This window comes from Zootoca vivipara, chromosome 2, assembly GCF_965207765.1.
Source record: "Zootoca vivipara chromosome 2, rZooViv2.hap1.1, whole genome shotgun sequence".
Classification (NCBI taxonomy): Eukaryota; Metazoa; Chordata; class Lepidosauria; order Squamata; family Lacertidae; genus Zootoca; species Zootoca vivipara.
Genome location: NC_142584.1, coordinates 41,564,413 through 41,592,317, shown reverse-complemented (window position 1 = coordinate 41,592,317; position 27,905 = coordinate 41,564,413). Strand labels below are relative to the sequence as shown.

The window sequence follows — 27,905 nt, the reverse complement described above, 5'->3', positions numbered from 1 at the left end:
GTTTACTTTTGCTTGGGCATTGCCAGTGCTGCATTGCTTTGAGTCACTGTGACCTACATACAGGGATAATCCAAGCTAAAGCCCCCCCCCCTCTTTTTTGCTCTTAATTTTTCATACCAGCACTGGTGCTTAAGCTAATTTCAGCCCTTCGGTGGCCTCCATTTTAGCTCTTCCTGTGGGGATTCAGGAGATTACATCTGGGTTTTTAACCTTAGGAAATAAAATGAGAACAATTTTTAAAAATCAGTTGATGCTTTGCTTGGAAAATTAGAATACAGGTTTGTTTGTTTTTTGTGAGCTGCTGTTGCTCTCATACAAAGAGAGAAAAATGAAGAGCACACTTTTCCCCGTCATAAAAATACAACATACAGGGACTGAAAAGCCTCAAAAGGAGATTATTTACAAAATCGTTTTTCAATAAGGGCCAATGTGCTCTTTTGACTTGAATTTTATGGAACAGCAAAAGGAGATGCAATAAGAAATAGCATTAGAGGACACAAAGCTTTGGGGGAAACGGGCTCTACCTTCCCCTTCCTCTTTTCAGCTATTCAAAAAGTCAGCTTGAAAACTAGGGCCACATTATGCATGTTTGGTGGCCTGGCCTGGCTGGAACTACAACTAAAGATCAGAACTATAAAGTTTTAGCACTTATTGGGAGGAATTTAATATTGCTCTATGTTGACCATTCCATCAGCACAAGAACGATTCCCCCCTCTCCTCACCTGTATGAACCAGAGCAGCACACGGAAGCACAGTTTACCTTCCCGCCGGAGCGCTCCCTATTTATCTACTTGCACTTTGACATGCTTTCGAATCGCTAGGTTGGCAGGAGCTGGGACCGAGCTCACCCCATCGCGGGGATTCGAACCGCCGACCTTCTGATCGGCAAGCCCTAGGCTCTGTGGTTTAACCCACAGCACCACCCACATCCCGCTTACCGGTCCTGCATCCTGCTTACCCGCTTAACAGCTAGTAAAATAACAGAGACCAGACCAGAATTCTAGTGAAAAGCAAGGCAGTTGAGCCTGATCTTTATTAAAAGCTGTTGCAACAAGGTGCTCCACACATTGGGGGGGGGGACCCAGAACAAAGGTGTGCAAGCTGTTATATAGAAAATTTTAATTGCCCTCCTTGGAGTCCAAGACCGCCCCCAGAAACACCATAGATACATCACAGAAAAAGGCAGTCTACAACAGAAATCTGAGTGTGTTGTTTTTATCCTGCCTGGCAAGTTACCTGTTAATGGTCATTTGACAGCATTACCTAGGGAGCCTGGCCAGTCTTTTGTAATGATAAATACTTAGTTCCTGAGCCAGGTCACAGGCTCACACCCTATTCATATCTTAAATGTGCCCTTAAGACAAGATTTGTGAGGAAAGAGTCAATGGGGAGGTTTCCCACTTGGACCTCGCAGAGAAATATTTGAGGTCAATTTGTTCAGGACCTTTTTTCTGTAAAGTTTCAGACATGTGGTTTATATACAGTTATGAACATTTATCTCATATATATATATTCATAACTGTATATATAAACCACATATTTGAAACTTCATATATATATATATATATATATATATATATATATATATATACACACACACACACACACACACACACACATACACACACACACACACACACACACACACACACACACACATATATATATATATATATATATATATTCTTGAAATTATTATAACACTAGATAATGCATTAATTAATTTTGATTAAATTGACCATCCATTTGCCTGGGCCAGCCATAACCTGTTGAACAATAGGATCCTCATTAAAACTGGCAATTCCTCTAATACAGTGGTACCTCGGGTTACGGACGCTTCAGGTTACAGACTCCGCTAACCCAGAAATAGTACTTCGGGTTAAGAACTTTGCTTCAGGATGAGAACAGAAATCGTGCTCTGGCAGCGCGGCAGCAGCAGGAGCCCCCATTAGCTAAAGTGGTGTCTCAGGTTAAGAACAGTTTCAGGTTAAGAACAGACCTCCGGAACGAATTAAGTTCTTAACCCGAGGTACCACTGTATTCTGACATCTTCATTCCCAGACACTTAAGCTGCACTGACTGCAATTTAAATGACCAATTCGAAACCTGCTGCTGAGAGGTCAATTGGTCTAATCCCAGGAATTCTAGTTTTGACCAACTGATCCTATATTTTAGCAGTATGCACACCCCAAAAGCTTTAATTACTAAGAGCTTTGAGATGGATTGTATTCTATGAAGAAGACACTCCCCACACACAACTGAATTTTACATTCTTAAGATTTTTGTCATTATACCCAAAATCTCAGGATCTTGCATAAATATACAAGTACAGGGATCCAAAATGATGCCAGTCAATATTAGGAATAACAGACAACCTTGCCTGTACCTCTTTGTATGTTAAGCACTGAGTTTTTGCCGATCAAGCAGCCATGAAAAGCAAAGCACTTGCACCAGGGAGAAACAAAAAAAAAAAATGTCTTTCTGGCCCTGCAACTCAGGCCCTGTAATGCAGGAGATGAATCTGCAAACAAGGTGCAAAAAGGCTCCGAGAGGCACTTCTGGCACATAGAACTGTTCCATAATAGGATTATAGAACTGTAGAGTTGGAAGGGTCATCTAGTCCAACCGTCCGCGATGCAGGACTCTTTTGCCCAACATGGGACTCGAACACATGACCCTGAGATTCAGAGTCTCATGCTTTAGCAACTAAGCTATCCCAGGTCCAGTATGGACTGGCTATGAGAGAATGGAAGAAAAGTCTCTTGAAGAAGCTTTGTGTACATCCAATAGGTTCTAGAAATTACGGTGGTGCGTGGTTGCCTGCCGTTTAAAAAGTGCTGCCTAAAGAAGGGATGGTGAAACTGTTGCCTACCAGATGTTGTTGGACTACAGCTCCCACCGTCCTCAATAATTTGCCACTCTGGATGGGGCTGAGGGAAATACGAGGCCTACAATATATGGAACATCACCAGTTCCCCACCTCTGACTTGTGGTTGCCAGGTGGTAAGCTCAACCCTGAGTATCGAAGGGGGTTGGGTTCCAATTTAAAGAAACTTCCTGTGTGTCTGACTCTTGCTTAAAGTGGCTTGTCACCTTTTCTCACTATAACACCTTACACCACGGCTAGCAACCTAAGGCCCGTGGGCCAGATGTGGCCCAATCGCCTTCTCAATCCGACCCACGGACAGTCCGGGAATCAGCGTGTTTTTACATGAGTAGATTGTGTCCTTTTATTTAAAAAGCATCTCTGGGTTATTTGTGGGGCATAGGAATTCGTTCATCCCCCCCCCCTAAAATATAGTCCAGCCCCCCACAAGGTCTGAGGGAAGGAGGAAGTTACATAGAAGTATACTCCACACCCCCACATTCAAAAGTGGTCCCTGATTTGCGAAGCAGCCATGTGCTCATAGGGCTCTGAGGCTTCCTCTCTGCTTGCTTTGTGAATTTAACTAGAGAGGCTCCTTTCCCACCGTCAGTCTGACACCTCTTGCCAACAATATATTACTCAGCAATTAGCAGAGAGGAAACAGCAAACATTTCAGCACTACAACTGAGAAGCGGATATTTGCAAAATAAAAGGGAAGGCCAGGGAGTGGTTAACATCACTATGGTAACCATGCTGGCTCACATCCCTTTTTTTTGTGCTGGGGGAAAGCTGTATCCCTGTATCCTTTTGCAAATGATCACACTTTGTGCCCTTCAGAAGCGTTCCAATGATTCCTCTATCAGAAAATTCCCCCCAAACTGTGCTGTGTTTTAAAAAAAATAAGGGAGAGAAATAAAAATAAAGCACTATATGATTGTGCTTTATTATTTTCTCTCCCTTATTTTTTTTTAGCCCTGAACAGGATGTCCTCTATGTCAGAAATGAAAATGTAAGCTGGCAGCAGTGTTTTCTTCAAACTGCAGCACCTAGAAAATGAGGGGGTAACTGAAGTACCATACCATAAAGTAAAACAGATATCAAAAGCATGTTTGTTTGTTTGTTTGTTTTAAGGAAAACAACAATTCACGCTTCACTTCATTTTTTTACACCCAAAAATCAAGAGTTTAAAATGGCTGACACCCTGCTTGGAAGGATAAGAGCTGCCTTGTTGTATCTGACTCATCCCAGTACTTGTGTAGAAAGATGTTTCAAAGTACACAGTGTAACATGAAAGACTGCCCGCCAGTCTACTGCTTGACAAGTACAGGACGTGAACTCATATTTCTCCGGGAGGCACAGACCGGAATTAGGCACCCTCTAAACAAACTGATCTCCTGCCAAGCCCTCCCCTTAGCACCCACAATTCAGGTTTCAGCTCTGTATCGGGGCTGCTCATTGACTCTGCTGTACTTTGCACCCATCTCTCAAACGTGACGTGGCAGCTATTTACACATTGTACTTATCAAAACGCAAAATTTACAATCCATGGAAGGCACTAGACTAGGTCATCTCTAATCCTCGACTGCTGTGTGGCCGCTTTGACATTTTTATGAAGTCAATAGTTATTGAAATATTGTTTTGCTGGCACATGTAAGGCATAGGAAAATGCCTTGCACTGAGTTAGGCCATTGGTTCATCAAGCTCAGTATTGTCTACACTGAGTGGCAGCAGCTGGACAGACTTCCAAGCAAGGGACTTTCTCAGTCTGACCTGGAGATGCCAGAGATTGAACCTGGAGCCTTTTTTCATGCACAGTACATGTTCTGCAAAAGGCACATAGAATTTCCTTATATGTTGGTATGGGAGGTACCGACATTCTGACATTAAATTATCATGGTCAACATATACACAGGAGGTTTGCCTCTCTTTTTTTGCAAATCTGCTTTGCCTTTAACAGCTGTGTGGTTTGCAAAAGAGAAAGAGCAAGTGAACTTTTTGTTGTTGTTGTTTTTTATTGGTTTTCAGAACACAGAACAAGTCCCCTCCCCAAATGCAGATGAAGTTTTTTTCACTACTGCATCTCCATGCTATCAAAATCTCTACCTGTTGAACTTTTTTGCCTCTGGTGTGCTGTTAGAGGCACACAGGTCTGCTTAAAAACATTCAGAAAGGTCTGATAGAGGAACTCATACTAGGTGTGTGCATGTCACAGAATACCCTAGCAAAGGAGAATACAGTATATGTGCAGTGAAGGCTGGTCTGTCTGTTTGGGCAAACGGGCTGCTGCCCCACCAACCTCAGTGTGCCCTCAGCCAGCATCTGTCTGCCTACTTTCCTACTTACAACAGTGAAGGGGATGGCACCAGCATAATGCTGGTGGTCAACGAAAGAGGTTTAAAGACTGTCTCAAGGCAAATCTTTAAAAATGTAGTATAAACACTGACAACTGGGAAACCCTGGCCTGCAAGCGCTCCAGTTGGAGAACAGCCTTTACCAAAGGTGTCCTGGGCTTTGAAGAAACTCGATCTCAGGACGCAAGGGAGAAACGTGCTAAGAGGAAGTCACGCTTGGCAAATCCACACCGTGATCAACTCCCGCCTGGAAACCAATGTCCCCACTGTGGAAGGATGTGTGGATCCAGAATTGGCCTCCATAGTCACTTACGGACCCATTGTTAAAACCATGTTTATGGAAGACAATCTTACTCAGCTACGAGTGATTACCAAAGAAGAAGACTGCCTCTCACTTTCCTCCTCCTTAGTCCTCAGCAGGGAGGAAGATGGAGCCAAAATTCAGAATTATTTGCCTCTGCCTGTCATTGGCTCTGGCTCCACCTACCGTTGGACTTGCTCCCTACTGCCCCACCACTCCCAATGGGCACAAGCCACCACTATATACTGTACATATTGTTATAAGAAAAACTGTTCCCTTTCCCTTTATGGGGTATTCCAGAGCCCATATAGAGTCCTTAAGTGGGTTCCCTATCGGTAGGAGAAAACCGAGGCCAACCAGAGTATATTGAGAAGCACAAGTGAAACGTGATTTAGCGCGTCTGCGCATGTGTGAGTGGCAAATCCAGACGTAACCCGTTACGGTACATCTAGATGTGCCGCGGACGTTCACCAAAATGCACGGTCGATGGGGCGGACGTTCGCAGAGGTATTACTGTATACTATTGAGAAGCAAAGCTGCTAGTAAGCCTGATCTTTATTAAAGGAACTGTTGCAACAGGGTCCCCACTCCCCAAACGCAGGAGGGAAGAGAACCCTGAACAATGGTCCACAAGCCCTTATCTAGACTTTTGAAATTGCCCACCCTGTAGCCCAAGATCATCCCCCAAAACATCATACATACATCACAGAAGGAGGCGGTCTTGAGCAGAAATCCTGCGTGCCAGGATACCTGACAATGGTCACTGATTGCATTACCTGGGCAGTCTGGCCATGTGTGTGTGTGTGTGTGTGTGTGTGTGTGTGTGTGTGTGTGTGTGATGGTTAATCTGGCCCTTCCTAACAAGAGGGCACATGTTGCGGTGGGACCTGGCAACCTGCATTGTGGGTGGGAACATTGGAGTGGCCACAACACCCTATTGGTGGTCCCTCAATCTGGGCAGCAATTGGGCTTGAGGGACGCCAGTCAAAGCGATTGAGGGACCACTGTTTAACTGCTGCACGTGTCCCTGAGCTTCCTCTTTCGGGCTCAGTGCATCGGAAGACCCGCCCACCTCTCTCTATATTTGGGGCTTGCGCTTGACCTTGCTATGCCCTCGTGTGTCGTCTGTCGTTGGGATAGGGGCACGGCAGGAATTTTTCCCACTTGGCTGATTGGCTGATGCCACTTGAGTTTTGCCTGCCATGTAGCAATCCGTCACAATTTGTAAGGTTGCTGATAGCCTCTGGTTCAGGGGGATAGGGGGTGGCAGGATGCCTAGCCATCCCTATGTGTTGGGTATTCCTTTAAGAAGGAATCCATGGACTCATGGTTGGTCTTCCCCGTGTGGGATTGTGCCCTGAGCCTGAGTCCAGAGCTCATCTGGTTGGAGGCTGAGCAGACCCCCCTGCTTGCCACTGTCTTAGGTGTTCACCCATGGCTGACTTATGGTTGGTGCCCAGAGTCAGCGCTGCCTGCAGGACTGCAGGTAGCTATCGTAGTCGAACCAGAGCCTATGCAACCACACACTTGATTGTAATCAATAAAGTTGTGGCCTAAATTCTGCCAAAAACCAAACCAAAAATTTGAGTCTTGTCTGAATTTATTTGGGGGGGGGGGTTTAAAGGTCTCCACATTGCAGATACTTTAATTCCTGAATCCAGGTTACAGGCTCACCCTGTTCAAACACAAGGCAGGATTTGCAAGGAAAAAGACAATGGGAAGGCTTTCCCCATTTACCTCCCTTCCTGCAGGGGAGTATTTGACATTATTGGGAGAGTCAAAATGGCTTCAGGATTGCTCTCCCATACTATTTCAGACACATGGTTCATATATTTGGATACGTGTGCATTTATGAATATTTATTCTATATCTGAGACCTTAAAATGCTTATAACGATATACAGTAACCAATTTTAATCTATGATTAAAAATATATGCTCCTGAAATAGAGGGCTGCATGGTGAGCTCCCAACAGACATTGTTGGAGGAGGTATCCAATGCCCTCGTTCCATCAGCAGAATGGAATAGAATTCCTGCCTCCTCTTCCGGAATCTGCTACTGAAGTTTGGGGGATTCTGCAGAACAGATCTAAGAGGCATGTGGAGAGAGAGAGAAGGAGGGGAAGTTTCATTGCCCAGCCTTGTTCTGACAGAACAAATATGTTGTATACTGCACAAGGTTTCTAATGCCCACTTTCCAGAAACAGCACCCCCTCTGCCACCATCTTGAGACAGAAGAATAGTGTCAACGCATGAGCCTCTGAAGATGCATAAAGGACTCTTTGGCTCACTCCTGTGGCTGTAATCTTATATTGAACAGAATATCTGCTAAATTTTTTATTCTTATTTAATTTTTTATTCTTATTTTATTCTTATTCCTGTGAAGTGTGTCACAGGATCACACTTCAAAATGACCTTAACAGATTAGACAACTGGGCCAAAGCAAACAAGATGAATTTTAACAAGGAGAAATGTAAGGTACTACACTTGGGCAAAAAAAATGAAAGGCACAAATACAGGATGGGTGTTACCTGGCTTGAGAGCAGTACATGTGAAAAAGATATAGGAGTCTTGGTAGACCACAGACTTGACATGAGTCAGCAGTGTGATGCAGCAGCTAAAAAAGCCAATGCAATTCTGGGCTGCATCAATAGGAGTATAGCATCTAGATCTAGGGAAGTAATAGTACCACTGTATTCTGCTCTGGTCAGACCTCACCTGGAGTACTGTGTCCAGTTCTGGGCACCACAGTTCAAGAAGGATACTGACAAGCTGGAACGTGTCCAGAAGAGGGCAACCAAAATGGTCAAAGGCCTGGAAACGATGCCTTATGAGGAACGGCTTAGGGAGCTGGGTATGTTTAGCCTGGAGAAGAGAAGGTTAAGGGGTGACATGATAGCCATGTTCAAATATATGAAAGGATGTCATATGGAGGAGGGAGAAAGATTGTTTTCTGCTGCTCCAGAGAAGCGGACACGGAGCAATGGATTCAAACTACAAGAAAGAAGATTCCACCTAAACATTAGGAAGAACTTCCTGACAGTAAGAGCTGTTCGGCAGTGGAATTTGCTACCAAGGAGTGTGGTGGAGTCTCCTTCTTTGGAGGTCTTTAAGCAGAGGCTTGACAGCCATATGTCAAGAATGCTTTGATGGTGTTTCCTGCTTGGCAGGGGGTTGGACTGGATGGCCCTTGTGGTCTCTTCCAACTCTATGATTCTATGATTCTATGATTCTAACTCAAATGCAGTGATCTAAAATTTGTATAAGAAAACCTCCCCCTCCCCCCCGGTTTCCCTGTTGCTGATTTTCTAAGCTAGGACCTCTTCCTACATCTCCAGTCCATAGCTGTAGAACCTCCACTAAACCACTGCTTTTACACCAGGCCTCAACACAGAGCAGTGTTCCTCAACCTTGGGTCCAACCATATATTGGAGCTACATCTTCCCTGACCAAAGGCTAAACTGGCTGGGGATTATGGGAGTTGTAGTCATCTGCAGACCCAGTAAGGATGCTAATTGGGGGAAATGAGCCTAAACGGACATGTTGTGCATATGATATATAACACCCCCCTTTGTTGAAGCACTTAGTGGGAGAAACTGAGAAACTTTGCAAGCCTGTACATCTTACAACCCATCAACCTGAGTTCAGCTCCATAGGTGTGTGAGACCCTATTTTCCGCCAGTAGCAGACAGGCAGCAAAAGCAGGGGGCAAATTGAGTCCCCAGTGGTGAACTACCACACATAGCTGGTAATGTGCATCTAGGACTACATTAAAATAATAAGAGTTCTATGGGGTCTCTGGTACTGGTATCCCAGATGCGTTATTTTGTATGGAGCAATGTGATAATTTTTGCGCTTATAACTGACATCCTCTCTGCCTTCTTGGTTCACAGAATGTTCTCACTCCCAACAAACTCCCACGTTAAGAGAGTTTCCCCAGATTTTTAATGTGGATCAGTTGTTCTGCCCCATACTGCTTCCAGCTGGCAAGGGTCGGGGTGGGGATAGCCCCCTAATCAAACCTGGCCAACTCTTCTACAGAAATGTGCAAGGGAAACTCTTCACTGCATCAAGATAATAAACATCACCTACCAACATGTGCACATCAAGCTTCTGTTAAAAGCACAGCTACCGTATGCTGGCTGGCTGCTGAAAAGCTGGCCTGTGCATCCTATTAGGCTGGAGAAGCATGCAAGGCCATCAGGCATTCAGGTAATTTACATGTCTGAAAGTACTTGTCAGCCATTAACTGCAAAATTACATCAGAGACAAGAGGGCACATTCCATTTGTCATCCTTCCTGAGTGATCAATGAGGCCTTTCTAGGTAAAGTATAAAAGGGATATGGCTTCAGGCTCTGTCACTGGCATATAGAGTACAGTAAAGGTCTTTTGAAAAGGGGAGTCAGACTACATAGAACTCCATCTCTCATTCTCTGTCTATCAGCCATCCAGCTGCCCACCCACCTACCGGTAGGTACTCCTGAATCCTTACAGTACAAAGCAGGGTTCTCATTAAGCTGTGTAAATAAGATGTATATCAAAATATGCAAATATATACTAACAACACTTTGATACTGTGTGTGCCCACCCTCCTGCAAAGGATACATGACTAGCTTCTCCACACTGAACAAAAATACCTCTGGAGATGCTGAGAGATTATGGTGTGAGTGAATTAGCTTTGCTAGCCGCACAGTATCTTTTGCACAGCAAAATTGGTTGGGTTTTCAGTGATATGAGTGGATCTACAGAGCTGTCAATGAAAATTCACAGGACATTCTGGAATGCTGACAGATAAAATGTTTGGGTAACAGCATTGGAGGGCTGAAGGTGCTATACCAGGCATAGGCAAACTCGGCCCTCCAGATGTTTTGGGACTACAACTCCCACGATCCCTAGCTAACAGGACCAGTGGTCAGGGATGATGGGAATTGTAGTCCCCAAACAACTGGAGGGCCGAGTTTGCCTATGCCTGTGCTATACAGTCCAACAGTGAAATACTAACTAAGGCAGTCTTGGCCAACATGGTGATGCTCTGATGTTCTTGGACTCCATCAGCCCCAACTGGAGATCTTTTAGGTGACCAGAGGTATGGAAATATGCCTGTAGTCTCTGCTCCTGTTTACTATCTGACACTTTATTATCATTTTACAAGTGAGGCTGAGAAACAGTGGTCCCATTTATATGCCACATTCTAGGGCTTTCCCCCTTTCTCTTCCCTGCCATGAACCTCCTGAAATTGGTTTGGAGGGTTTCAGGAGAACCCCCAGAACAGTGTGAAGGGGGCAGGGAGAGATGGAGGTGTCATTCCATTAGCACAAGCTGAAATGTTTGACCTGATGGAACTGGAAGAACACAATGTCAAATTTCTCCCTACCTAGGGTGAGTAGAACTTAGTTGGGTACAACCCTTTATTTCTAATTTTGCATATAAACTAGCCTATGCAAATTTTTCAGCAACGTATACCGGTAAGTGGCCAGCCTTTGTGAAGCCCACATCACAGCACCCTTTCATGCACTCCAGGAATATAGGTCAGAATCCAAATAACACTTTTAGGCAAGGCCATGTTTTTGGCAAACTCAGTAGGATTGCTGACCTTTTCTCTTTTTCTTTGAACCACAACCCCATATCCATATGGCTATGCTATATGTCAAGATGCTTTTGAATCAGCTTCAAAAACATGGCCGGCCATATGGCATGGAGGGCTGCAGTTTGAGAAACGGGATACCCCACTGCCTTGAGTGTGTGGAGCCAATTGCAGACTTTGTTACAACCTGGCCATCACGCATCTGTTTAACCTTACAATTTTTCAAATGCATTTAGAGATTCTGGCATATGTGAGGCTAAATTTTACAGATAGTTTCATGAATAACGTGCAACCTTCGCAAAACAATGAAGGGAAAATGAACACAACACAGGCCTGGGGTTGTCAGCAGGCGCAATGGCACACTTGAAGCCTTTCCCTGGCACCCATGAAGACTCTGAGCCCTATCCCCTCTCCTTGCCCACTTATTATCAGGTGGAAAGAGCCATTCCCTCCCCCAACTCCTGAAAAGCTCATAAAGGTGAAAGAGGAAGTGGAAAGAGCAGCTCTCTCTCCACCACTTCCTCTTTCAGCTCAATGTGCTATTCAAGACACATCAGCACCTGAGGAGCTAAATAGAAAATGGAGCAACAGTAGGAAGGAAAGAGGGGAGGAAGGGAAAGGGGGAGGAGGGAAAGGCAAGTGGTCTCAGTGAGTGGAGGTAGGGAAACAGAATTGCTAGAGGGGAACCAGTGGGATGCCACAAAACCTGGGGGGGGGGGGGAGAAAGAGAGAGAGAGAAAGAAAGAGAGAATGGACTAACTCCGGCTTCCTCAACCTCAGCCCTCCAGATGTTTTGAGACTACAATTCTCATCATCCCTAACCTTTGGTCCTGCTAGCTAGGGATCATGGGCGTTGTAGGCCAAAAATATCTGGAGGGCCGAGGCTGAGGAAGCCTGGACTAGCTCCATCAGGTGTATCTCTGTGAATGCAATAAATATTACTGTAAAGGGCAGCCACACTGTTTATTCATCTGATTTTCGTAAGTAAGAGAAGGTGTTCAAGATCTTGCTGGAGAGGGAAAGAGATAATAACAGATTACTAAATTTTAAAAAAAACCTCTGTGTGTGTGTGTGTGTGTGTGTGTGTGTGAGAGAGAGAGAGAGAGAGAGAGAGAGAGAGAGAGAGAGAGAGAGAGAGAAGAGAAACAGCCTTGCAGATGTTTGCCACTTTAAAACAGAAGTGTGACTTCAGCATGCGCAGTCCCACAGGTGCACCTTAGTGGGGGATCACTCAGGCTACAAAGATGAAAAAGATGTGAGGCACCTTGAGCAAACAAAGAAGTGGGATAAAAGGACTTAGATAAATAGAATTTTATAAAATGTAACATTTTTTTAAAAAGTTTTTAACATAATAGCGCTATCATGGAATGGGAAGGATTTGTATCGTTCATCAACAGTGGTGAGCAGAGGCATTGTCCAGTAAATGCCTTCCACTCGCACAGTCACATTCCAAAGTGCACTCAGGCTTGCAATAAACTCACACCTTAACAGGGAGGAAAGCATTTTGCCAGCGATAAAAATTAGTGATGTCCTCATAACTGAAGTACAGCCTTGGGGAAAGGCATTGAGATCCCATGTAAAGCTGATTAACCACTGCATAGTTATTAAACAAGATAAAATAACAAGATGAATTGCAGGGGGTTGGACTAGACTAGATGAACCTTGGGGTCCCTTCCAACTCTACAATTCTATGATTCCAACTCCATCATCTGGATGGAAGAACCTTAGCATGTCTTGGCTCCTGCTCTGTCATGGCACTAAAATATTGTTTTTTCTTTGGCTTTCAAATTGCACAGATACCCTTTCCTGAACACAAAAACATCTTGCCTGCCTTAAGCTACCAAAATGCCATGATCCCTTAATTCTGCAATTGTTATGCTAAACACAGGTGTTACTTCTGGGTCTCTGGGGCATTGACAGTCAATTAGGATCTTTTCATAACAGAGGCAGCATTCTGAAAAGAATTAGTCCTTTATCAATCATGATTTAAAGGACCACAGTCAAAGTAGAATTTGAAATTTTCGAAAAGCTTGCAATACCTTTTTGACAAAATGTAAACAAAATATAGACAATCCCTTAAGAGTCATAGGAAAGCAAAAGCTTTATAAGCTTTGTGGAGATTAATAGTTTTGTTTTAATATTTGTCTTTTGCAAAGGAGTAAAGATTAAAAAAGGGAGCCACAGGAATGCCACATCCTGTAGTCAGGGGAGTGCAGTGGCTTTTTCTACTCAGACAGCTTCTTGTGGACTCAAAATGGATGCTCTTCCCTGGCAAGCTATAAGAGCAATCCACCAAGCACTACTGCCATGAACCCCACCTTCATGTCTGTGGTACTAAAAACAGCATTTAATGCATATTGTTGTAAACAAAATCTGCCCTTATTCCCTTATAGTCCTTTGTAGGTTCTCCATCGGTAGGAGAAAATACCAGAGGCCAACCAGAGAATATTGAGAAGCAAAGCAGCTAGTAAGCCTGATCTTTATTGACCTGTTGCAACAGGGTGCTCCCCTCACACGCAGGAGAAGGGAGGGAGACCCAGAACAAAGGTGTGCCTGCCCTTAATATAGACATTTTAAATTGCCCGCCCTGGAGTCCAAGACCAGACATAGATCACAAAAGGGGTGTAGCCCAAGACCACCCCCCATATACATCATACCTACATCACAGAAAAGGCGGTCTACAACAGACATTTGATTGTTGTTGTTTTCCCTGTTTGCCATGTTATCTGATAATGCCTTATCTGATTGCCTTTCCTGGTAGTCTGGCCATTCCTTTGAGATGGTAATCACTTAATTCCTGAGACAATGGGAAGGTTCCCTCACCCCCTCCCTCCTTGCAGAGAAACATTTGGTCAGTTTGGGAGTCAAAATGGTTTCAGGACTGTCTTCCTGTGCTCCAGACAAGTGGTTTATATATTTATGTACGTGTTTGCTTGGTACGTTTATGAACATTTATTATATATATATAAGACCTTAAAAAAATTATTACAATATATACAAAAAGGCCTTGTATACACAAAGATGAATTTTAATACCAATGCAATATCTCCAAGGCACTGTTATACCGTACCTACTTGGCACCGGTCCACAACAACACACTTGTGATCAGATTTGTGACCAGAAGGAACCCAACAGGAAACAGTTATTATAGAACAGCACACTTAACACCTTCGTGGTGCAGTATGCTTCTATCTTCTACATTTGTAACACTTATGGAGAAGCAAAATAAAACGGGGGAAGGGGCGTTACGAAACACTGCAGTTGGTAATTTAAAATTGCTTACTGAACAATTTAAATAAAAAATCCCAACTACTTATCCCATGACCAGAAAAGCTGCATATCTTCCCCATGTATATGGTCAAAAACAAGGAAGGGTATATTTCTTAGTACTGTATACAAATGTGGTCTTATATTCAGACTGCAGTTCACAGACAGGTATCTCACATTAGGTGATATACTTACCATATGGTCCCTAGCCAAAGGGCAGAACAGTTGGATAAACAAGGGCACAGCAGCTGCAAAAAAGGCAGGTACTCCATTGGAAATCTTAATTCACTCCTTTGCTCCATGTATCAAATAGCTGATCTGATTATTTTTAAAAAAAAAACACAAGCAAAAATTATGATAGTCATTAGAGGCACATATCTTAGAGGCTTATTTCTTGAGTGACCCAGAGATGAAGCAATGTAACAAATGTTCTCTCTTTTGTTTGTTTGTTTACTTTTGTCGTGAAAGATGCACCAGTGATGCATATATAAGCTCTTCCTGGTGCTGACTTCAAGGGGGATGGGATAATAGCAGAAACTTTGCAGGTTGGAAGCTATGAGACAGTTATTGTATTGTAGCTCTATTACAACCGTATTAAGAATATGGCATGGAGTTGATATTATGCTTCCTGAACATTTTAATATGTTATATTAAACTGTCACCAACCATTACATGGCAACAGCCATTCCATCAGGCTGTTGCAGATGAGAGAAGAAACGCAGTCAGAGCCACCATCTGCTCTGCTGAGAAGCCAGGCTCTTCCCCTCCATTAACTGTCATCTGGTAGCAACCATTACAGAGGCTGCAGTTGGAAGAGGGAAGAGAAAGGATGCATGAGCCCTCCATGGAGACACAGCTGAGAGACCAGCAACATTTGGTGCCTCCTCTCCTTGAATCTTTCCACTGCAACTGGTCATTTGAAGAATCTGTAACTCGGAAGTATCCAAGTTTGTTCCCCGACTTCCTGCCTCCTGAGTCCTCCCACCCCCATTATAATATCCCAAGCAAGTCTTATAAAGGATATCCACTGTCTGATTACACTGCATGCTTTTGCCATTATGGTATGTAGGGTGGTGTTGGTAGCTGCTTGTCCATCATATCTATGCAATGTCATATCTTTTGCAAATGCCATGATGTGTAAGAACAATAATCTCAAAGGGCATCATCTCTGATGTCTTCATCTATTTCTAGACCGTTGACTAAGCAACCTGGATCAGATCCTTATAGGTGGAACACAGTGAGACCACTGTATTCTCTCCTTCGGTTTAACATACAAGCCTATGGCATTTTGATTCCAGTTGCCTGAATTCATTTTCTCTTTGGTTCATACAAGTGAAACTTGTGAAAGCATTACATGTGTTAATTTTGTTGTGGGTTAGTGAGGGCCCTTTGATGTGTGCTATTGGTGGTACAGTATATGTGCCTCTTATTTCATACTCGTGTCCCCCTAGAAATTACTCTTGCTGTTTTATGTAGCACAACTAGCATATACAGGTGCTGTCGAAAGTAATATAAAACGAGAGAGGGCAAAGGTAGTTGTGTTGGTCCAAAATAAAATAAAAGAGCCCAGGTTCCCATTTATTAGGCTAACCAAAATGTCATAAGTGCACACTTTTGAGTTCCCCAGAACTCTTCAGGAGTAGCCAGGATGGTGCCCTCCAGACATTGTTGGACTACAACTCTCATCAGCCTCCGCCATCATGGCCATTTGTGAAGGCCAATGGGAGTTATAGATTGGGACACATTGGCTGCCCCAACCTAGATGTTAAAAAGGATGGAGAGACTGTTGCTGTTAAAGAGCCAGTGTGGTGTAGTGGTTAAGAGCGATAGACTCGTAATCTGGGGAACTGGGTTCGCGTCTCCGCTCCTCCACATGCAGCTGCTGGGTGACCTTGGGCTAGTCACACTTCTCTGAAGTCTCTCAGCCTCACTCATCTCACAGAGTGTTTGTTGTGGGGGAGGAAGGGAAAGGAGAATGTTAGCCGCTTTGAGACTCCTTCGGGTAGTGGTAAAGCGGGATATCAAATCCAAACTCTTATTTATTTATTTTTAAGTTGAGTAGCAACAGGGAGTCAGTAGTGGGGATCTTGAGGCAAAAGACCCTGGGCCCAAGTACACATGCATACAGTGGTACCTCGTGTTACAGATGCTTCAGGTTACAGACTCCGCTAACCCAGAAATAGTACCTCAGGTTAAGAACTTTGCTTCAGGATGAAAACAGAAATCACGTGGTGGGAGCGCGGCAGCAGCGGGAGGTCCAATTAGCTAAAGTGGTACCTCACGTTAAGAACAGTTTCAGGTTAAGAATGGACCTCCAGAATGAATTAAGTTCTTAACTCGAGGTACCACTGCACAGTACTGTATAAAGGTGCAAAGCCCTTCTTTCGCACCCTGTGAAACATAAATGTGCAGAGGTTTTTTCCTCACCGGAAGTCCCCATATGATGTGTTGCAGATGCCACTGCTGCATTTCCCAGGGACAGATTTGCAAATCTGGGGACATCTGGTAACCCTAAACTAGCAGATACTCAAAAATTAATCTTTTGGATAGCTTACTATCTACATTTCTCCTCAGTGGGTAAGGGGAAGCAAAAGGGAAAGAGGAAGGGAAGAGGAGGAGCTGATGAAACAATTATATAAGAGTGATTAGGGTAACAAAGGAAGAATGTAAGCAAATGCAGCATCAAAATGCCAGGCTGGGTACTAGAGGATTTGGTTTCTAGTATATCACATGGAGATTCTTTTAGGAATGCAGAATCAGGGCATTGTTGTGCAAAGTATCCTCACCATCTCCAGCTTCATTCAGGCAGAAGGGGGTCTGGTTATGAGCAAATTGCTCCCAAAATTTTGGCAGTAGGGCAGGAGTATTTGTGTTAACTTTTCCCTCATTTGTCTCACTCCACCTCTTTTGTACCCTTGTTCATAATGTGGATGCTATTCTGCAGGCAGTTGTAGTGCTTTAGGAGGCATAGCAGTATTTTCATCAGAACTATTTAATCCCCCAACTTTGGAGCAGAGGAAAAAGCAGCTGCAATAGGATTCAGCGTTCCCCCCACAATGAAGCAGCGGGCAAAGTCCAGAATATAACTATTAGACCTGAAGATGTGTGTGTGTATGGAGGTATATACCTACAGTACCTGCAAATACTGATGTGACCTAAAAGGCTTTTATTTTAACTAACCCGCCACCCCACCCCAGTTCCTATAGCCAACCTTTCACACTGTAAATTCTAGGAAAAGTCTGAAAGCTGGCCCCCTACCAAATGATCTTTTGAATGGGGCAGGAAAAGGAACACTGCTTGCGTTTTATGCTTAAAACTTAAAATTTTTGAACGTGATTATTTTTTAAAGGATTTTATTATTCACAGGTTGCCTTCCTTTCTGCATAAACACCACAGGATTTAGAGTAAGATCTTTCCGTTTCTACCTTCCCCAGTTCCACCCACGCAGCCTTCTTCGGTGGGGCATGGGCAATTTCTGAAGTCCAAGAGTTTATCTCACTTTTCTTTCTTTTTGCCATACTGGTTGCTTGGAAGCTGACGCTACATAGCAAGCCCCTTTCCAATTAACTGGTTGGTTTTTGAAAGCACCGAGGATAGATAGCACAAATTCCTGATATATATATATATTTAATGGTTTCGGGGTTTTTCTGCTCCCCTTTCAGTCTCAAGTCAAGTTGCGTGTTCCCTTTCCCTCTTGCGCTATACTTTTGTTAAAAAACCAAGAAAAATCCTGCCCGCTCCAGGGACAAAAATAGGCACCGTCAACTGAGCGAGTGGACGGGAAGCTCACCTCTATTACCTCCCTCGAGCTTCTGAAGCCCCACCAAGCCCGCCTAAGCGACCCACGGCTTCTGCCTCGCTCCTAACCAACATTTCACCAGACATTCTCCAGGACCAATGAGCAACTTCAGCGAAGTGGGAGGGCCTATATTCTACCCCCCCCGCCCCCACGAATAGGCGAAGAGCTGCTCATTAACCTGCCCCTTTTGATCTTTGTCGACACAGATACCAGTAGCCCCACCCCTCTTTTCCTCTTCCTGCCCTCGAGATCAACGTCCCCTTCTCGCAGCCAATGGGAAGTTCCTCCTGCCCTTGATGGACTCCCCGTGCTTCCAATAGGCGCTTTCGAGCGGCAAGGTCCTCGCCCCCCGGTAGGCGGTGTCCCCCTCCCTTGCCAGGCGGGCGAAGAAGGCCGCGGTTATCGATCCCGCTGCTGACTAGAGGGAGGAGGAAGCATCAGCAGAGAAAATGGCGGCCGTGGCAGCGACTGCGGCGGTGCCGGGTGATGGTGGAGCCGGCGAGGCCGAGCCCATCCCGGGCAGCGAGGCCGGCGCAGACCCGCTCCCGGCTGGCACTCAGGCCGCCGTGGAGTCGGCGGTGCTCGACGCCCGGGAGGAGCCCGAGCCAGCCCCGGGGGGAGAGGCCGAGGAGCCGCCGCCGCCCGGGAGCCCAGCGGGGACCCGAGACCTGCCGCAGGCCCAGCCCAGCCCGGAGCCCGTCGGAGGGTCGCCTCAGCCGCCCTGCCCGCTCACCGCGGAGCTCTCCGAGCTTCCCCCTGACGAGGAGGCGGAGGGACAAGGCGGAGGGGAGCAGCCGCCCTGCTTGCCGCTGTCGCCGCCGCCGCCTGCAGCTGGGGGCCCCGCGGGGCCGGAGCCCGGAGAGGAACCGCCCCGGCCGGAGGAGGAGGAGCCGGATGCTGCCGCCACCGCCGTTGCGAAGCAGCCGGAGCTCTCTGCGCCCGCGGAGCAGGCGGTGGCCGCTGGAGGAGAGGAAGAGGAGTCGGTGGCGGCGGTGCTGCTGCCCGGCTCGGAGGTGCTGGTCACGCTGGATCACATCATCGAGGACGCGCTGGTGGTGTCTTTCCGATTCGGGAAGAAGATTTTTTCCGGGGTCCTCATGGACCTTTCCAAAAGGTGAGAGAGAGCCTGCCCGGTGTTTTACAGAAGGGAGACCACCCTCCGCCGCCCTTCTCCGTCTCCTCCCAACTTTCTTTCTGGAGGTGGTGCCCTCTCGGCCCCTGGGAGGTGGCTGCGTTAGATGAGGAGGTGGGTGAGCCACGAGGTGTTTGGTTTTATGGCTCCGCCAAGAGGGCGAAAGTGCCCTGTTGTAAATGGCCTCGTGGTCTACTTCAGAGCCCTTCCTTCCTCCCTCTGACCCATGCAAGCAGGTTTTCCCTCGCCCTCGTATTCCAACGTCATCTAAAGCCTACCACTACAATATTCTTTGTCTTTATTTAGGTTTTAACCCCCCCCCACACACACACTTTGATTCTTCACAAAGTTTAGAAGGTGGGTTGGGAGGGGAACAGTCATCCATCATCTGGACAGGGATCAAAAATTGGGGAGACTTCCGCTTCTTGGTAGCAAAAAAGTTGGACCATAGTTCCTACTAGTTTGCTACTGATGCATAAAGATGCAATGATTTTATTTATACAGTATTATGAAAATTTCAAGACAATGTGGTCCTATCCATAATGGCTTGGGGCTCATCTTTGTTTTCCAGCTAATTAAGATATTTGAATTCACCTTCACTTTATTATTCTAACTTCAGAAGTAGTCAGCCTTCATGCTGGAAAAAAAGTTGTGTGACAAGGTTGTATCTTGCTACAGCTTCACATATTGGGAAGTCACAGTGAGAATTGGCTAAATTCTGCATGGTCCCAGGCTGAAAAATATTTATCCATACCCTATCCATAAGCTAAAAGGCACACTTTTTCCACTACATGCAGTGTATTGGTTTTCCTTCTGGCCATGGAGAGAGGCCATGTAGAACAGGCTTTATGTAGAGGTTGTATCATAGTTTACAACCTTGGAGTGAATTTCTAGACACATCTTCATTATGGCTTTCCTGAAGGTGAATTAGGACAGGGATAATGAATGTCCAGCCTATAGGTGGTGTACTTGCTTGTAGAGAATGTGCTAAAAGTAAACCTAAGTAAACCTCTGCATACAAAGAGGGGTGTAATTCTTCGTATTCTACTTCTGTGAGAGGATAATATTTGGGTGTGGCCTGGTCAGGGTATTCTGTGGGCTCACCTGCTGAACTGGGACCTAACTTGGTTCCAAATCTAGATTTGCCCATTCAAATGCATGTCCTTACCATAAAACAGAAACTCTAGAACTGCCTTACACCCTTCAGGTGTTCTGAACTACAATTCCCATCAACTCCAGCCTCATGTTTAATGGTCAGAGATGATGGCATTTGTAGACCAAAGCATTTGGAGAGCAGGTTGTGGGAGACATAGAGCAGGCATAGGCAACCTTGGCTCTCCACATGTTTTGGAATTACAACTCCCATGATCCCTGAGCACTGGCCCTGTTAGCTAGGTATTATGGGAGTTGTAATTCCAAAACATCTGGAGAGCCAAGGTTGCCTATGCCTGTTCTAGAGTGTCTGTTTTAAAGTAAGGATAAGCATATGAAAATATTGTGAAACATGAAGTAACTAACTACCTGTACAGAATTTCATATATACAGTTGACTAGATAAAACTTTGGTGGATTTCATAGAATTTTTTGCTGCTGGTTAGTAGGTTGTTTTGGTGTAGAACATACCCGTTTTTATCATCTTCTTCGTATAAATAATGATACATTGTGCACACTTAACTGCTTCTTGAGTAGATAGAGGGGGCAGATTACAGTAGCCTTCACCAACCTGGTGCCTCCAGATGTTTTGTACTGTACTGGGTGATGGCTGGGACCAATGGGCGCTGTAGTTCAAAACATGAAGAGGGCACCATTTGGCAAAGGCATGGTGGCTGCTTGTGCACCAGTTATGGGATACATGCAGCCATATGGAGGACTAGTTGCACGTAGTGTTTGGCTGTGGGGTGTAATCTCCTCTCCACTGTGCACATTGCCAATAGTTTACAGGATGTCTTTAAAAACATATTTGTGGTGGGAAATGTGCCATGCCTTGCTACAGGTAACCAGCTTTGCCATATGGCTTTATGTGTTTCACAATGAATTTGCTGCATGGTGTGCTTGTAAATGGTCTTGTTTTATCCAGCCTAACTTGGTAGAGGTTATGTGCTTGCTTATAGTGAATAAGATAAAGGTATCATTCCTCTAATGCTTTAATTTGTTTATTCGTGGACTTTGAATATGTGGTTGGGTGTCTTACCTTACATTTTCTTTTTCAGGTATGGAGTCCTGATATGCTGAAAGTCAAGTAGGGGTGGAAAACAAAGTAACATCTATGTTGGGTTAGTTTAGATGGAAAGAGAGCAAAACACAAACCTATAAAAGCGAGGAGCTGAAACAGTTATTTCACAGTATATTGTTTATGTAGTATTTTGATTGCCAGCCTGTTTACCCCGGTATATTTCTTCAAGTACTATTGACATTTTGTGTATCATTTTAACAAAGAAATAGAATAGTTTGCTCTTTGTTTTGGAGAGCAAACTAAATGGTATGTTGGGTGGGTTATAATAAAGAGTAGAGGTTCAGAATAGATATGGTAGGGGTGATTAGTTCATTCAGCCCTTTCTAAAATTTATTCTCTTACAAGTTAAAAAGGCCTATAATGGTTAGAATTGTAGTGAAAGTTTGACTCAGTTTGCATGTGACACTAGAACAGGCATCCCCAAACTTCGGTCCTCCATATGTTTTGGACTACAATTCCCATCTTCCCCGACCACTGGTCCTGTTAGCTAGGGATCATGGGAGTTGTAGCCCAAAACATCTGGAGGGCCGCAGTTTGGGGATGCCTGCACTAGAACAAAGTTTAACAGTACATGGATGAGCCTTCATGAGTTCAGGCAAAGCATGGAGCTAATTTCTCTTGTTCTCCATCCCACACAGCTATGGAAATGACTTCTGCAAATTTGGTTACATGGTTAGTGTTACATAAGAACCAGGAGTCCTGGGTTTGTTTGTTTTTTTACAAAGAATGGTTAGTTTCTAAACAAGCCAACTTCAAACCATAGGTTAAGAATATTGTTTGTTTGTTTGTTTAATTAACTATCCATTGTTTGTTGAAAACTAGTATTCCTGGTTCTTTGAAAGATTATTTGAAGGTAAAACTAAACTTAGCAGATGTCTGCCAACCCTATCCTAGGCTTCATCAGTGGAATACATGAGTACACTCATGTATTCTCACTGGTTTAGCGTTATCTGTGAATGGAGCCATTAACTCTGCATACAGTTCAGGAAGATGGTGTACTGAAACTCAAGCTTTATTCATACCGGTAGTACATCTTTCAAAGCTAACGTTGTGCATCACTTATCAGTGCATTTATTTATTTATTTGGATTGTTGTCTTCTAAAACGACTCACATGGTTATTTAAAAAAATGGGTCAATCTATCAGGCTTATAAACTAAAAAGACAAGATACAAAAGGGAAGGGAAATAGAAGAAAAAGGTAAAGGAGTGATCAGTCTTCAAGGCCAGAACAAAGTGCAGAGCTATGAGCATTTATATGTAATCCAGGGCAGGCTGATCTTCTCTTGCTGGTGTTCTTAGGATGGGAGGGCGAGTTCTTTTCCCTTACTCTGCATTCCATTAACAGCAGGCAGTTGAAGCAAAGTGTTCTTTCTGAGCAGAGGAAGCAAGCAAGCTCCCTGCAGCTGCTCCTTCTCTGGTTAATGGATGAGGCCATAGTGCCTAGGAGTTGACCAGGTATATTTGGTTATCCTGATCTGGCACTTTACTGCTTTTGTGGGTTTGAGATACAAAAACAAAACAAAACTGCACAGCAAGTAAAACACTTTTCTGGACTTACTCAAATTTCTTGTAAGAACACAACCTGTGTCTTTGTTTTTAATGTTGCCTCCTAGAATTAATAGATTTAGAGTTGCCCTCCCTTCTTTCCTGTGTATGGTCCAGCCATTTAGAATACAGTAATGCAAATAAATCATTTTCCATCATAACTTTGTTAAGGGTGCATAGAACCACTCTGTGTGGGAATCAAAATGGGTAATGAGGGACTACCTTGCCCTCAAAAAATACTGGGGTATCTACTTGAGCCCTGAACATAATTTGAATTTAAGAAATAATGTTGCAAAGTACAATCAACTCACAATTTACATGTGTTTTGTTGAAATTACACAAATTAAATGCAAGGAAGGCATATAGGTTAAAAGTTCTTTCTGTACAGGATTTTTCTGGCACAGAAAGAGCTTTTAAGCTGTCTGCCTTGCTTACCAGGCTCTGCGAGGCTCTTGCGAGATCTCAGACAATCCTGCAAGATCTGTGCAGGAGGTAGCAGCCGAGTACACTTCCACCAGGCCTCAGAGAGCTAAGCTGGTTGGTGTGCCCCGCCAGGGTCCAGCTGCTTTTATTTATAACTTCATTCTAACAAGACTCCCACCCCAGGCCTCAAACAAGCTCTGCACAGGCCTGGAGGTAAGACCTCTTTGGCATGCTGAGTTTGGAAGGTAAGATTGCTCACACAATGGCAGTTTCAAGGGATGGTTCAAGTATACAAGTTTCTGTGTATTCACACCATCCCTGAAACATAGCCTCTACGTAAGATGGGAGTTACTTGTATATAGTTTACATATAATCATGCAGATTAAATAATTCTGATTTGCAGATGAATAGCTGCATGCAAAGTTAGCTTGTGATGGGCATGCTCAATTTTAATAGTGTATCTATTGCTTTGTAATCATAGATAGCATCAAACGGATTATCTGGTTCATAAAGGAAGCTCAGCTTCCACCATTGGGCATTGTTTAGTTGTGTCCGGCTCTTGGTGACACCATGGACCAGAGCACGCCAGGCACTCCTTGTTGTGGTGAAGGGGCTTTAATAACTCAGAGAAGCTATGAGCTATGCTGTGCAGGGCCACCCAAGATAGACAGGTCATAATGGAGTGTTTTGACTAAACGTGATCCACCTGGAGCAGGAACCGGCAGCCACTCCAGTATCCCTGCCAAGAAAACTCCATGGACAAAGAGAACAGGCAGAAATACATACTGTAGTTGTCTTAAATGGAAGGCTCCTTCTCACTTATGGAAGTGATGCAAGTCTTCAAGTCAGTGCATCAGGGATGAGGGATCTGTAGCCCAAAGATGTTGTTAGTCACGGAGCTGTACTCTCAACAACATCTGGAGGGCCACAGGTTCACCTTTCGTGCTGCACATCAGGATTTTCCCCCAACAATAACTTCTCTAGATACACCATTCATAAGCTTACACTTAGCTGTGTTCATTATGTTTGAACAAGGAATCACAGCACAAGTAGGGAGCATGTGACACTGCTTCGTTCCCTCCCACTTGAGTCCCAATCTGACCTCTTGAGTGGGAAAGCTTAAAGGGGAATTCTAAGCATGTTTGGTTGAAAGTGTTTAGAAACTTCTTTGCTACTGGGAACCCTAAGGGGGTTCAAGGATGCCTCGACTGAAAGATTTTAGAGCTCACCCTCAGACCCAGCTGCTCAGTGGGGCAGCATAGAGACTGGAGCAGGGAGTCTGGCTATACGTAGGAGCATTAGGGTGTGGGGCTGTCATGCACAACTCCATTTTCTCAGTTTATGGTGTTTTCCTTTTCAAGAGTAATGCCTCAACAGTGCTAAGATGGCTGCACCTTGTGACAGCAATATGGAGCTGTTCCAATATTGCTATCTTCTTGAGCTATTATGAAACTAAGGGATTCTTGTTGGCGCTTATCTCTCAATAGTGATTAATACCTGCTTGACAGCCACTGGTCTTTAGCACCCTTCACTCTTCTTCCTTCCTTTCATATGTTGTTTCTTTGCAGTTGTCTGAGGCTTTTAAGCTGGGGTGGTCAATTTGTGATGCTCCACATGTTGGCCTACAACTCCCACTGGCATGGCCTGTAGTCAGGGCTGATATCTGGATGGCCATAGGTTAGCCCACCCCAGCTTTAAGCCTTAAGTAGAGCAACTAGGGCATGAGATTTACATAGGACGGGAACTGAAAGCAGGCTACAGATTAGCAACAACCCTACAAGCTTATGGCTTACTTTCCTGTGTGTTATATTTCCTAAAGCATCCAGTTTCTAGCATTGCTGGAACATTGGTTCTGGTTGTCATGGCTCCTAGCTTGAGAAGCTTAATTCATTTTACGTAAATTGAAGGATAGAGGAAAAGATTGGATATTTTAAAAAATCAGACTGCATTTGACAAAGTTTGCTTCTGTCAAAGCACAGAACTACATAGTAAAGCTGAAAGGTATGTCAAATATCATTTAATCTGGTTGCTGGCAACCAATGTTTCTTATAACTAAATCACTGCAAATGGATGCTTATTGTTTCCTATATTTATTAACCAGATAATAGTAATAAAATAACTTGCTATACAGCCTGTTCAGGTCATCTTAATTTTGAGTGGCTTCCATTGTATTTGGCTTAAGTCTGCTATGATATAGCTTGAAGTGCTGCTTCCTGCCTTTTACTCAGTGATCCTGGTGAAGGGTTATTTATTAAAGCAAAAAGCTGACATTTAGATGCTTCCTTAATCTCAGACCTTTCTGCTAGGCCAAACATGTTAACTTCCTTTAGTTATATATACGTATTTCAAATACATTTATTAATTCTCTGAAACCTTTCTTTAAAAGCATGTTTGCCCTTCAAACATGATGAGACACAGAATACAATTCAGGAAGTTGTAAAAATCAGAGAGTTAGAATTTAACCCACATTCAGTCTTTGGCTAGTGATTTCCAGGCATCAGGTTCTGCTACTGCTATTCCTGCCCTGTGCAAGAAATGTCCTGGTGCCTAGAGTAAGCCATTCTTCTTAGTTTCTCTTATTGGATAATAATTATTATTATAATAATAATTTATTATTTATACACCGCCCATCTGGCTGGGTTTCCCCAGCCACTCTGGGCGGCTTCCAACAGAAATATTAGAATACACTAATTTCTTAAAGATTAAAAGCTTCCCTAAACAGGCCTGCCTTCAGATGTCCTCTAAAAGTCTGGTAGTTGTTTTTCTCTTTGCCATCTGATGTGAGGGCGTTCCACAGGGCGGGTGCCACTACCGAGAAGGCCCCCTGCCTGGTTCCCTTTAACTTGGCTTCTCGCAGTGAGGGAACCGCCAGAAGGCCCTCGGCACTGGACCTTGGTGTCCAGGCAGAGCGATGGAAGTGGAGACGCTCCTTCAGGTATACTGGACCGAGGCCGTTTAGGGCTTTAAAGGTCAGCACCAACACTTTGAATTGTGCTCAGAAACATACTGGGAGCCAATGTAGGTCTTTCAAGACCGGTGGTCTCGGCGGCTGCTCCCAGTCACCAGTCTAGCTGCCGCATTCTGGATTAGTTTTAGTTTCTGGGTCACCTTCAAAGGTAGCCCCACATAGAGCGCATTGCAGTAGTCCAAGCGAGAGATAACTAGAGCATGCACCACTCTGGCAAGACAGTCCGTGGGCAGGTAGGGTCTCAGCCTGCATACCAGATGGAGCTGATAAACAGCTGCCCTGGATACAGAATTAACCTGCACCTCCATGGACAGCTGTGAGTCCAAAATGACTCCCAGGTTGTGCACCTGGTCTTTCAGGGGCACAGTTACCCCATTCAGGACCAGGGAGTCCTCCACACCTGCCCGCCTCCTGTTCCCCACAAACAGTACTTCTGTCTTGTCAGGATTCAACCTCAATCTGTTAGCCGCCATCCAACCTCCAACTGCCTCCAAACACTCACACAGGACCTTCACTGCCTTCACTGGTTCTGATTTGAAAGAGAGGTAGAGCTGGGTATCATCTGCATACTGATGAACACCCAGCCCAAACCCCCTGATGATCTCTCCCAGCGGCTGCATATAGATGTTAAAAAGCATGGGGGAAGATGTTGGGCGTTCCCTACTAGATTTTTACAATATGCATTCCTGTCAGAAGCTGTGGAGGAGAAATAGTCATGTCAGAATTGGCTGACATGTACAAATCTGATTAAAGGTTGGGTGTGTACATTTTACCTTTCTGAACTTAAAAAAACCTGTATATCTGCTGATGGGACTGTAGGCACCATTACACTTATGTAGCCATACAAGAATGCCACCAGGGCCACATGGAACCAATAGCGAATTCTACAAGAAAAAAATGAGTTCTGCTGCATCATTTGGTCCAGCAAACCTGTGTTCTGCAGTGGCTGGCAGATTTTTCTGAGATGTCCATGAGTAGAGCGTAAAGGCAGTGCTAGCCATCAGTAGACTTGTTTCTTCAGAGCTTCTCTCTGTTCCCTTTAAAAGCTATCCGTCATCATCACATATTATGCAGTGAATTTATAAGCTAATAATATGAAGTAATTTTTGGTCTAAACTGAATATTGACAGCCACCCTGGATTGGTTACTTGCTGGAAAGAGAGGAAAAACTTCCCTCCATACGGTTCATAATTTTATAAACGTTAATCACCACCACCATTTATTATTTAAAAAGACTGAAATATAATTACCCTCTCCCTGTTGAGGTAAAGTGCTGCAATCCTTGGATTTTGTAGATGTAGCCCCATTTCTGCACCTATTATTGTCTGTTGGTAAATGGAGGCCTCAAGGCCACTGTTTGAATATTCAGGGGAAATGTGTTGCTGCCCCCCCCCCCAAACAATAGATATCCACAAGAATTCTCTTAATATGTTTGTCT

At 44.4% G+C, this 27,905-nt stretch overlaps 1 protein-coding gene and 1 long non-coding RNA gene across 4 annotated transcripts in view; one reads left to right on the top strand and one right to left on the bottom strand.

Annotated features, from left to right (window-relative positions):
• Positions 1 to 68: 68 nt before the first annotated feature.
• LOC148686827 (uncharacterized) lies at positions 69 to 19,085 on the bottom strand. The gene is made up of 3 exons (XR_015948078.1): positions 18,901 to 19,085; positions 14,564 to 14,686; positions 69 to 210 (listed from the first exon to the last, which is right to left on the bottom strand). It is a non-coding gene; the product is annotated as an uncharacterized LOC148686827 (long non-coding RNA).
• Positions 17,720 to 27,905, top strand: part of PWWP2A (PWWP domain containing 2A) — a 28,845-nt gene continuing 18,659 nt past the window's right edge. For all 3 annotated transcript variants that reach the window (XM_035104930.3, XM_035104929.3, XM_035104928.3), the window contains exon 1: positions 17,720 to 19,281. In XM_035104930.3, the coding sequence (XP_034960821.3) occupies positions 18,617 to 19,281 (665 nt within the window). In that variant the 5' untranslated portion in view covers positions 17,720 to 18,616. The remainder of the gene's footprint in view (positions 19,282 to 27,905) is intronic.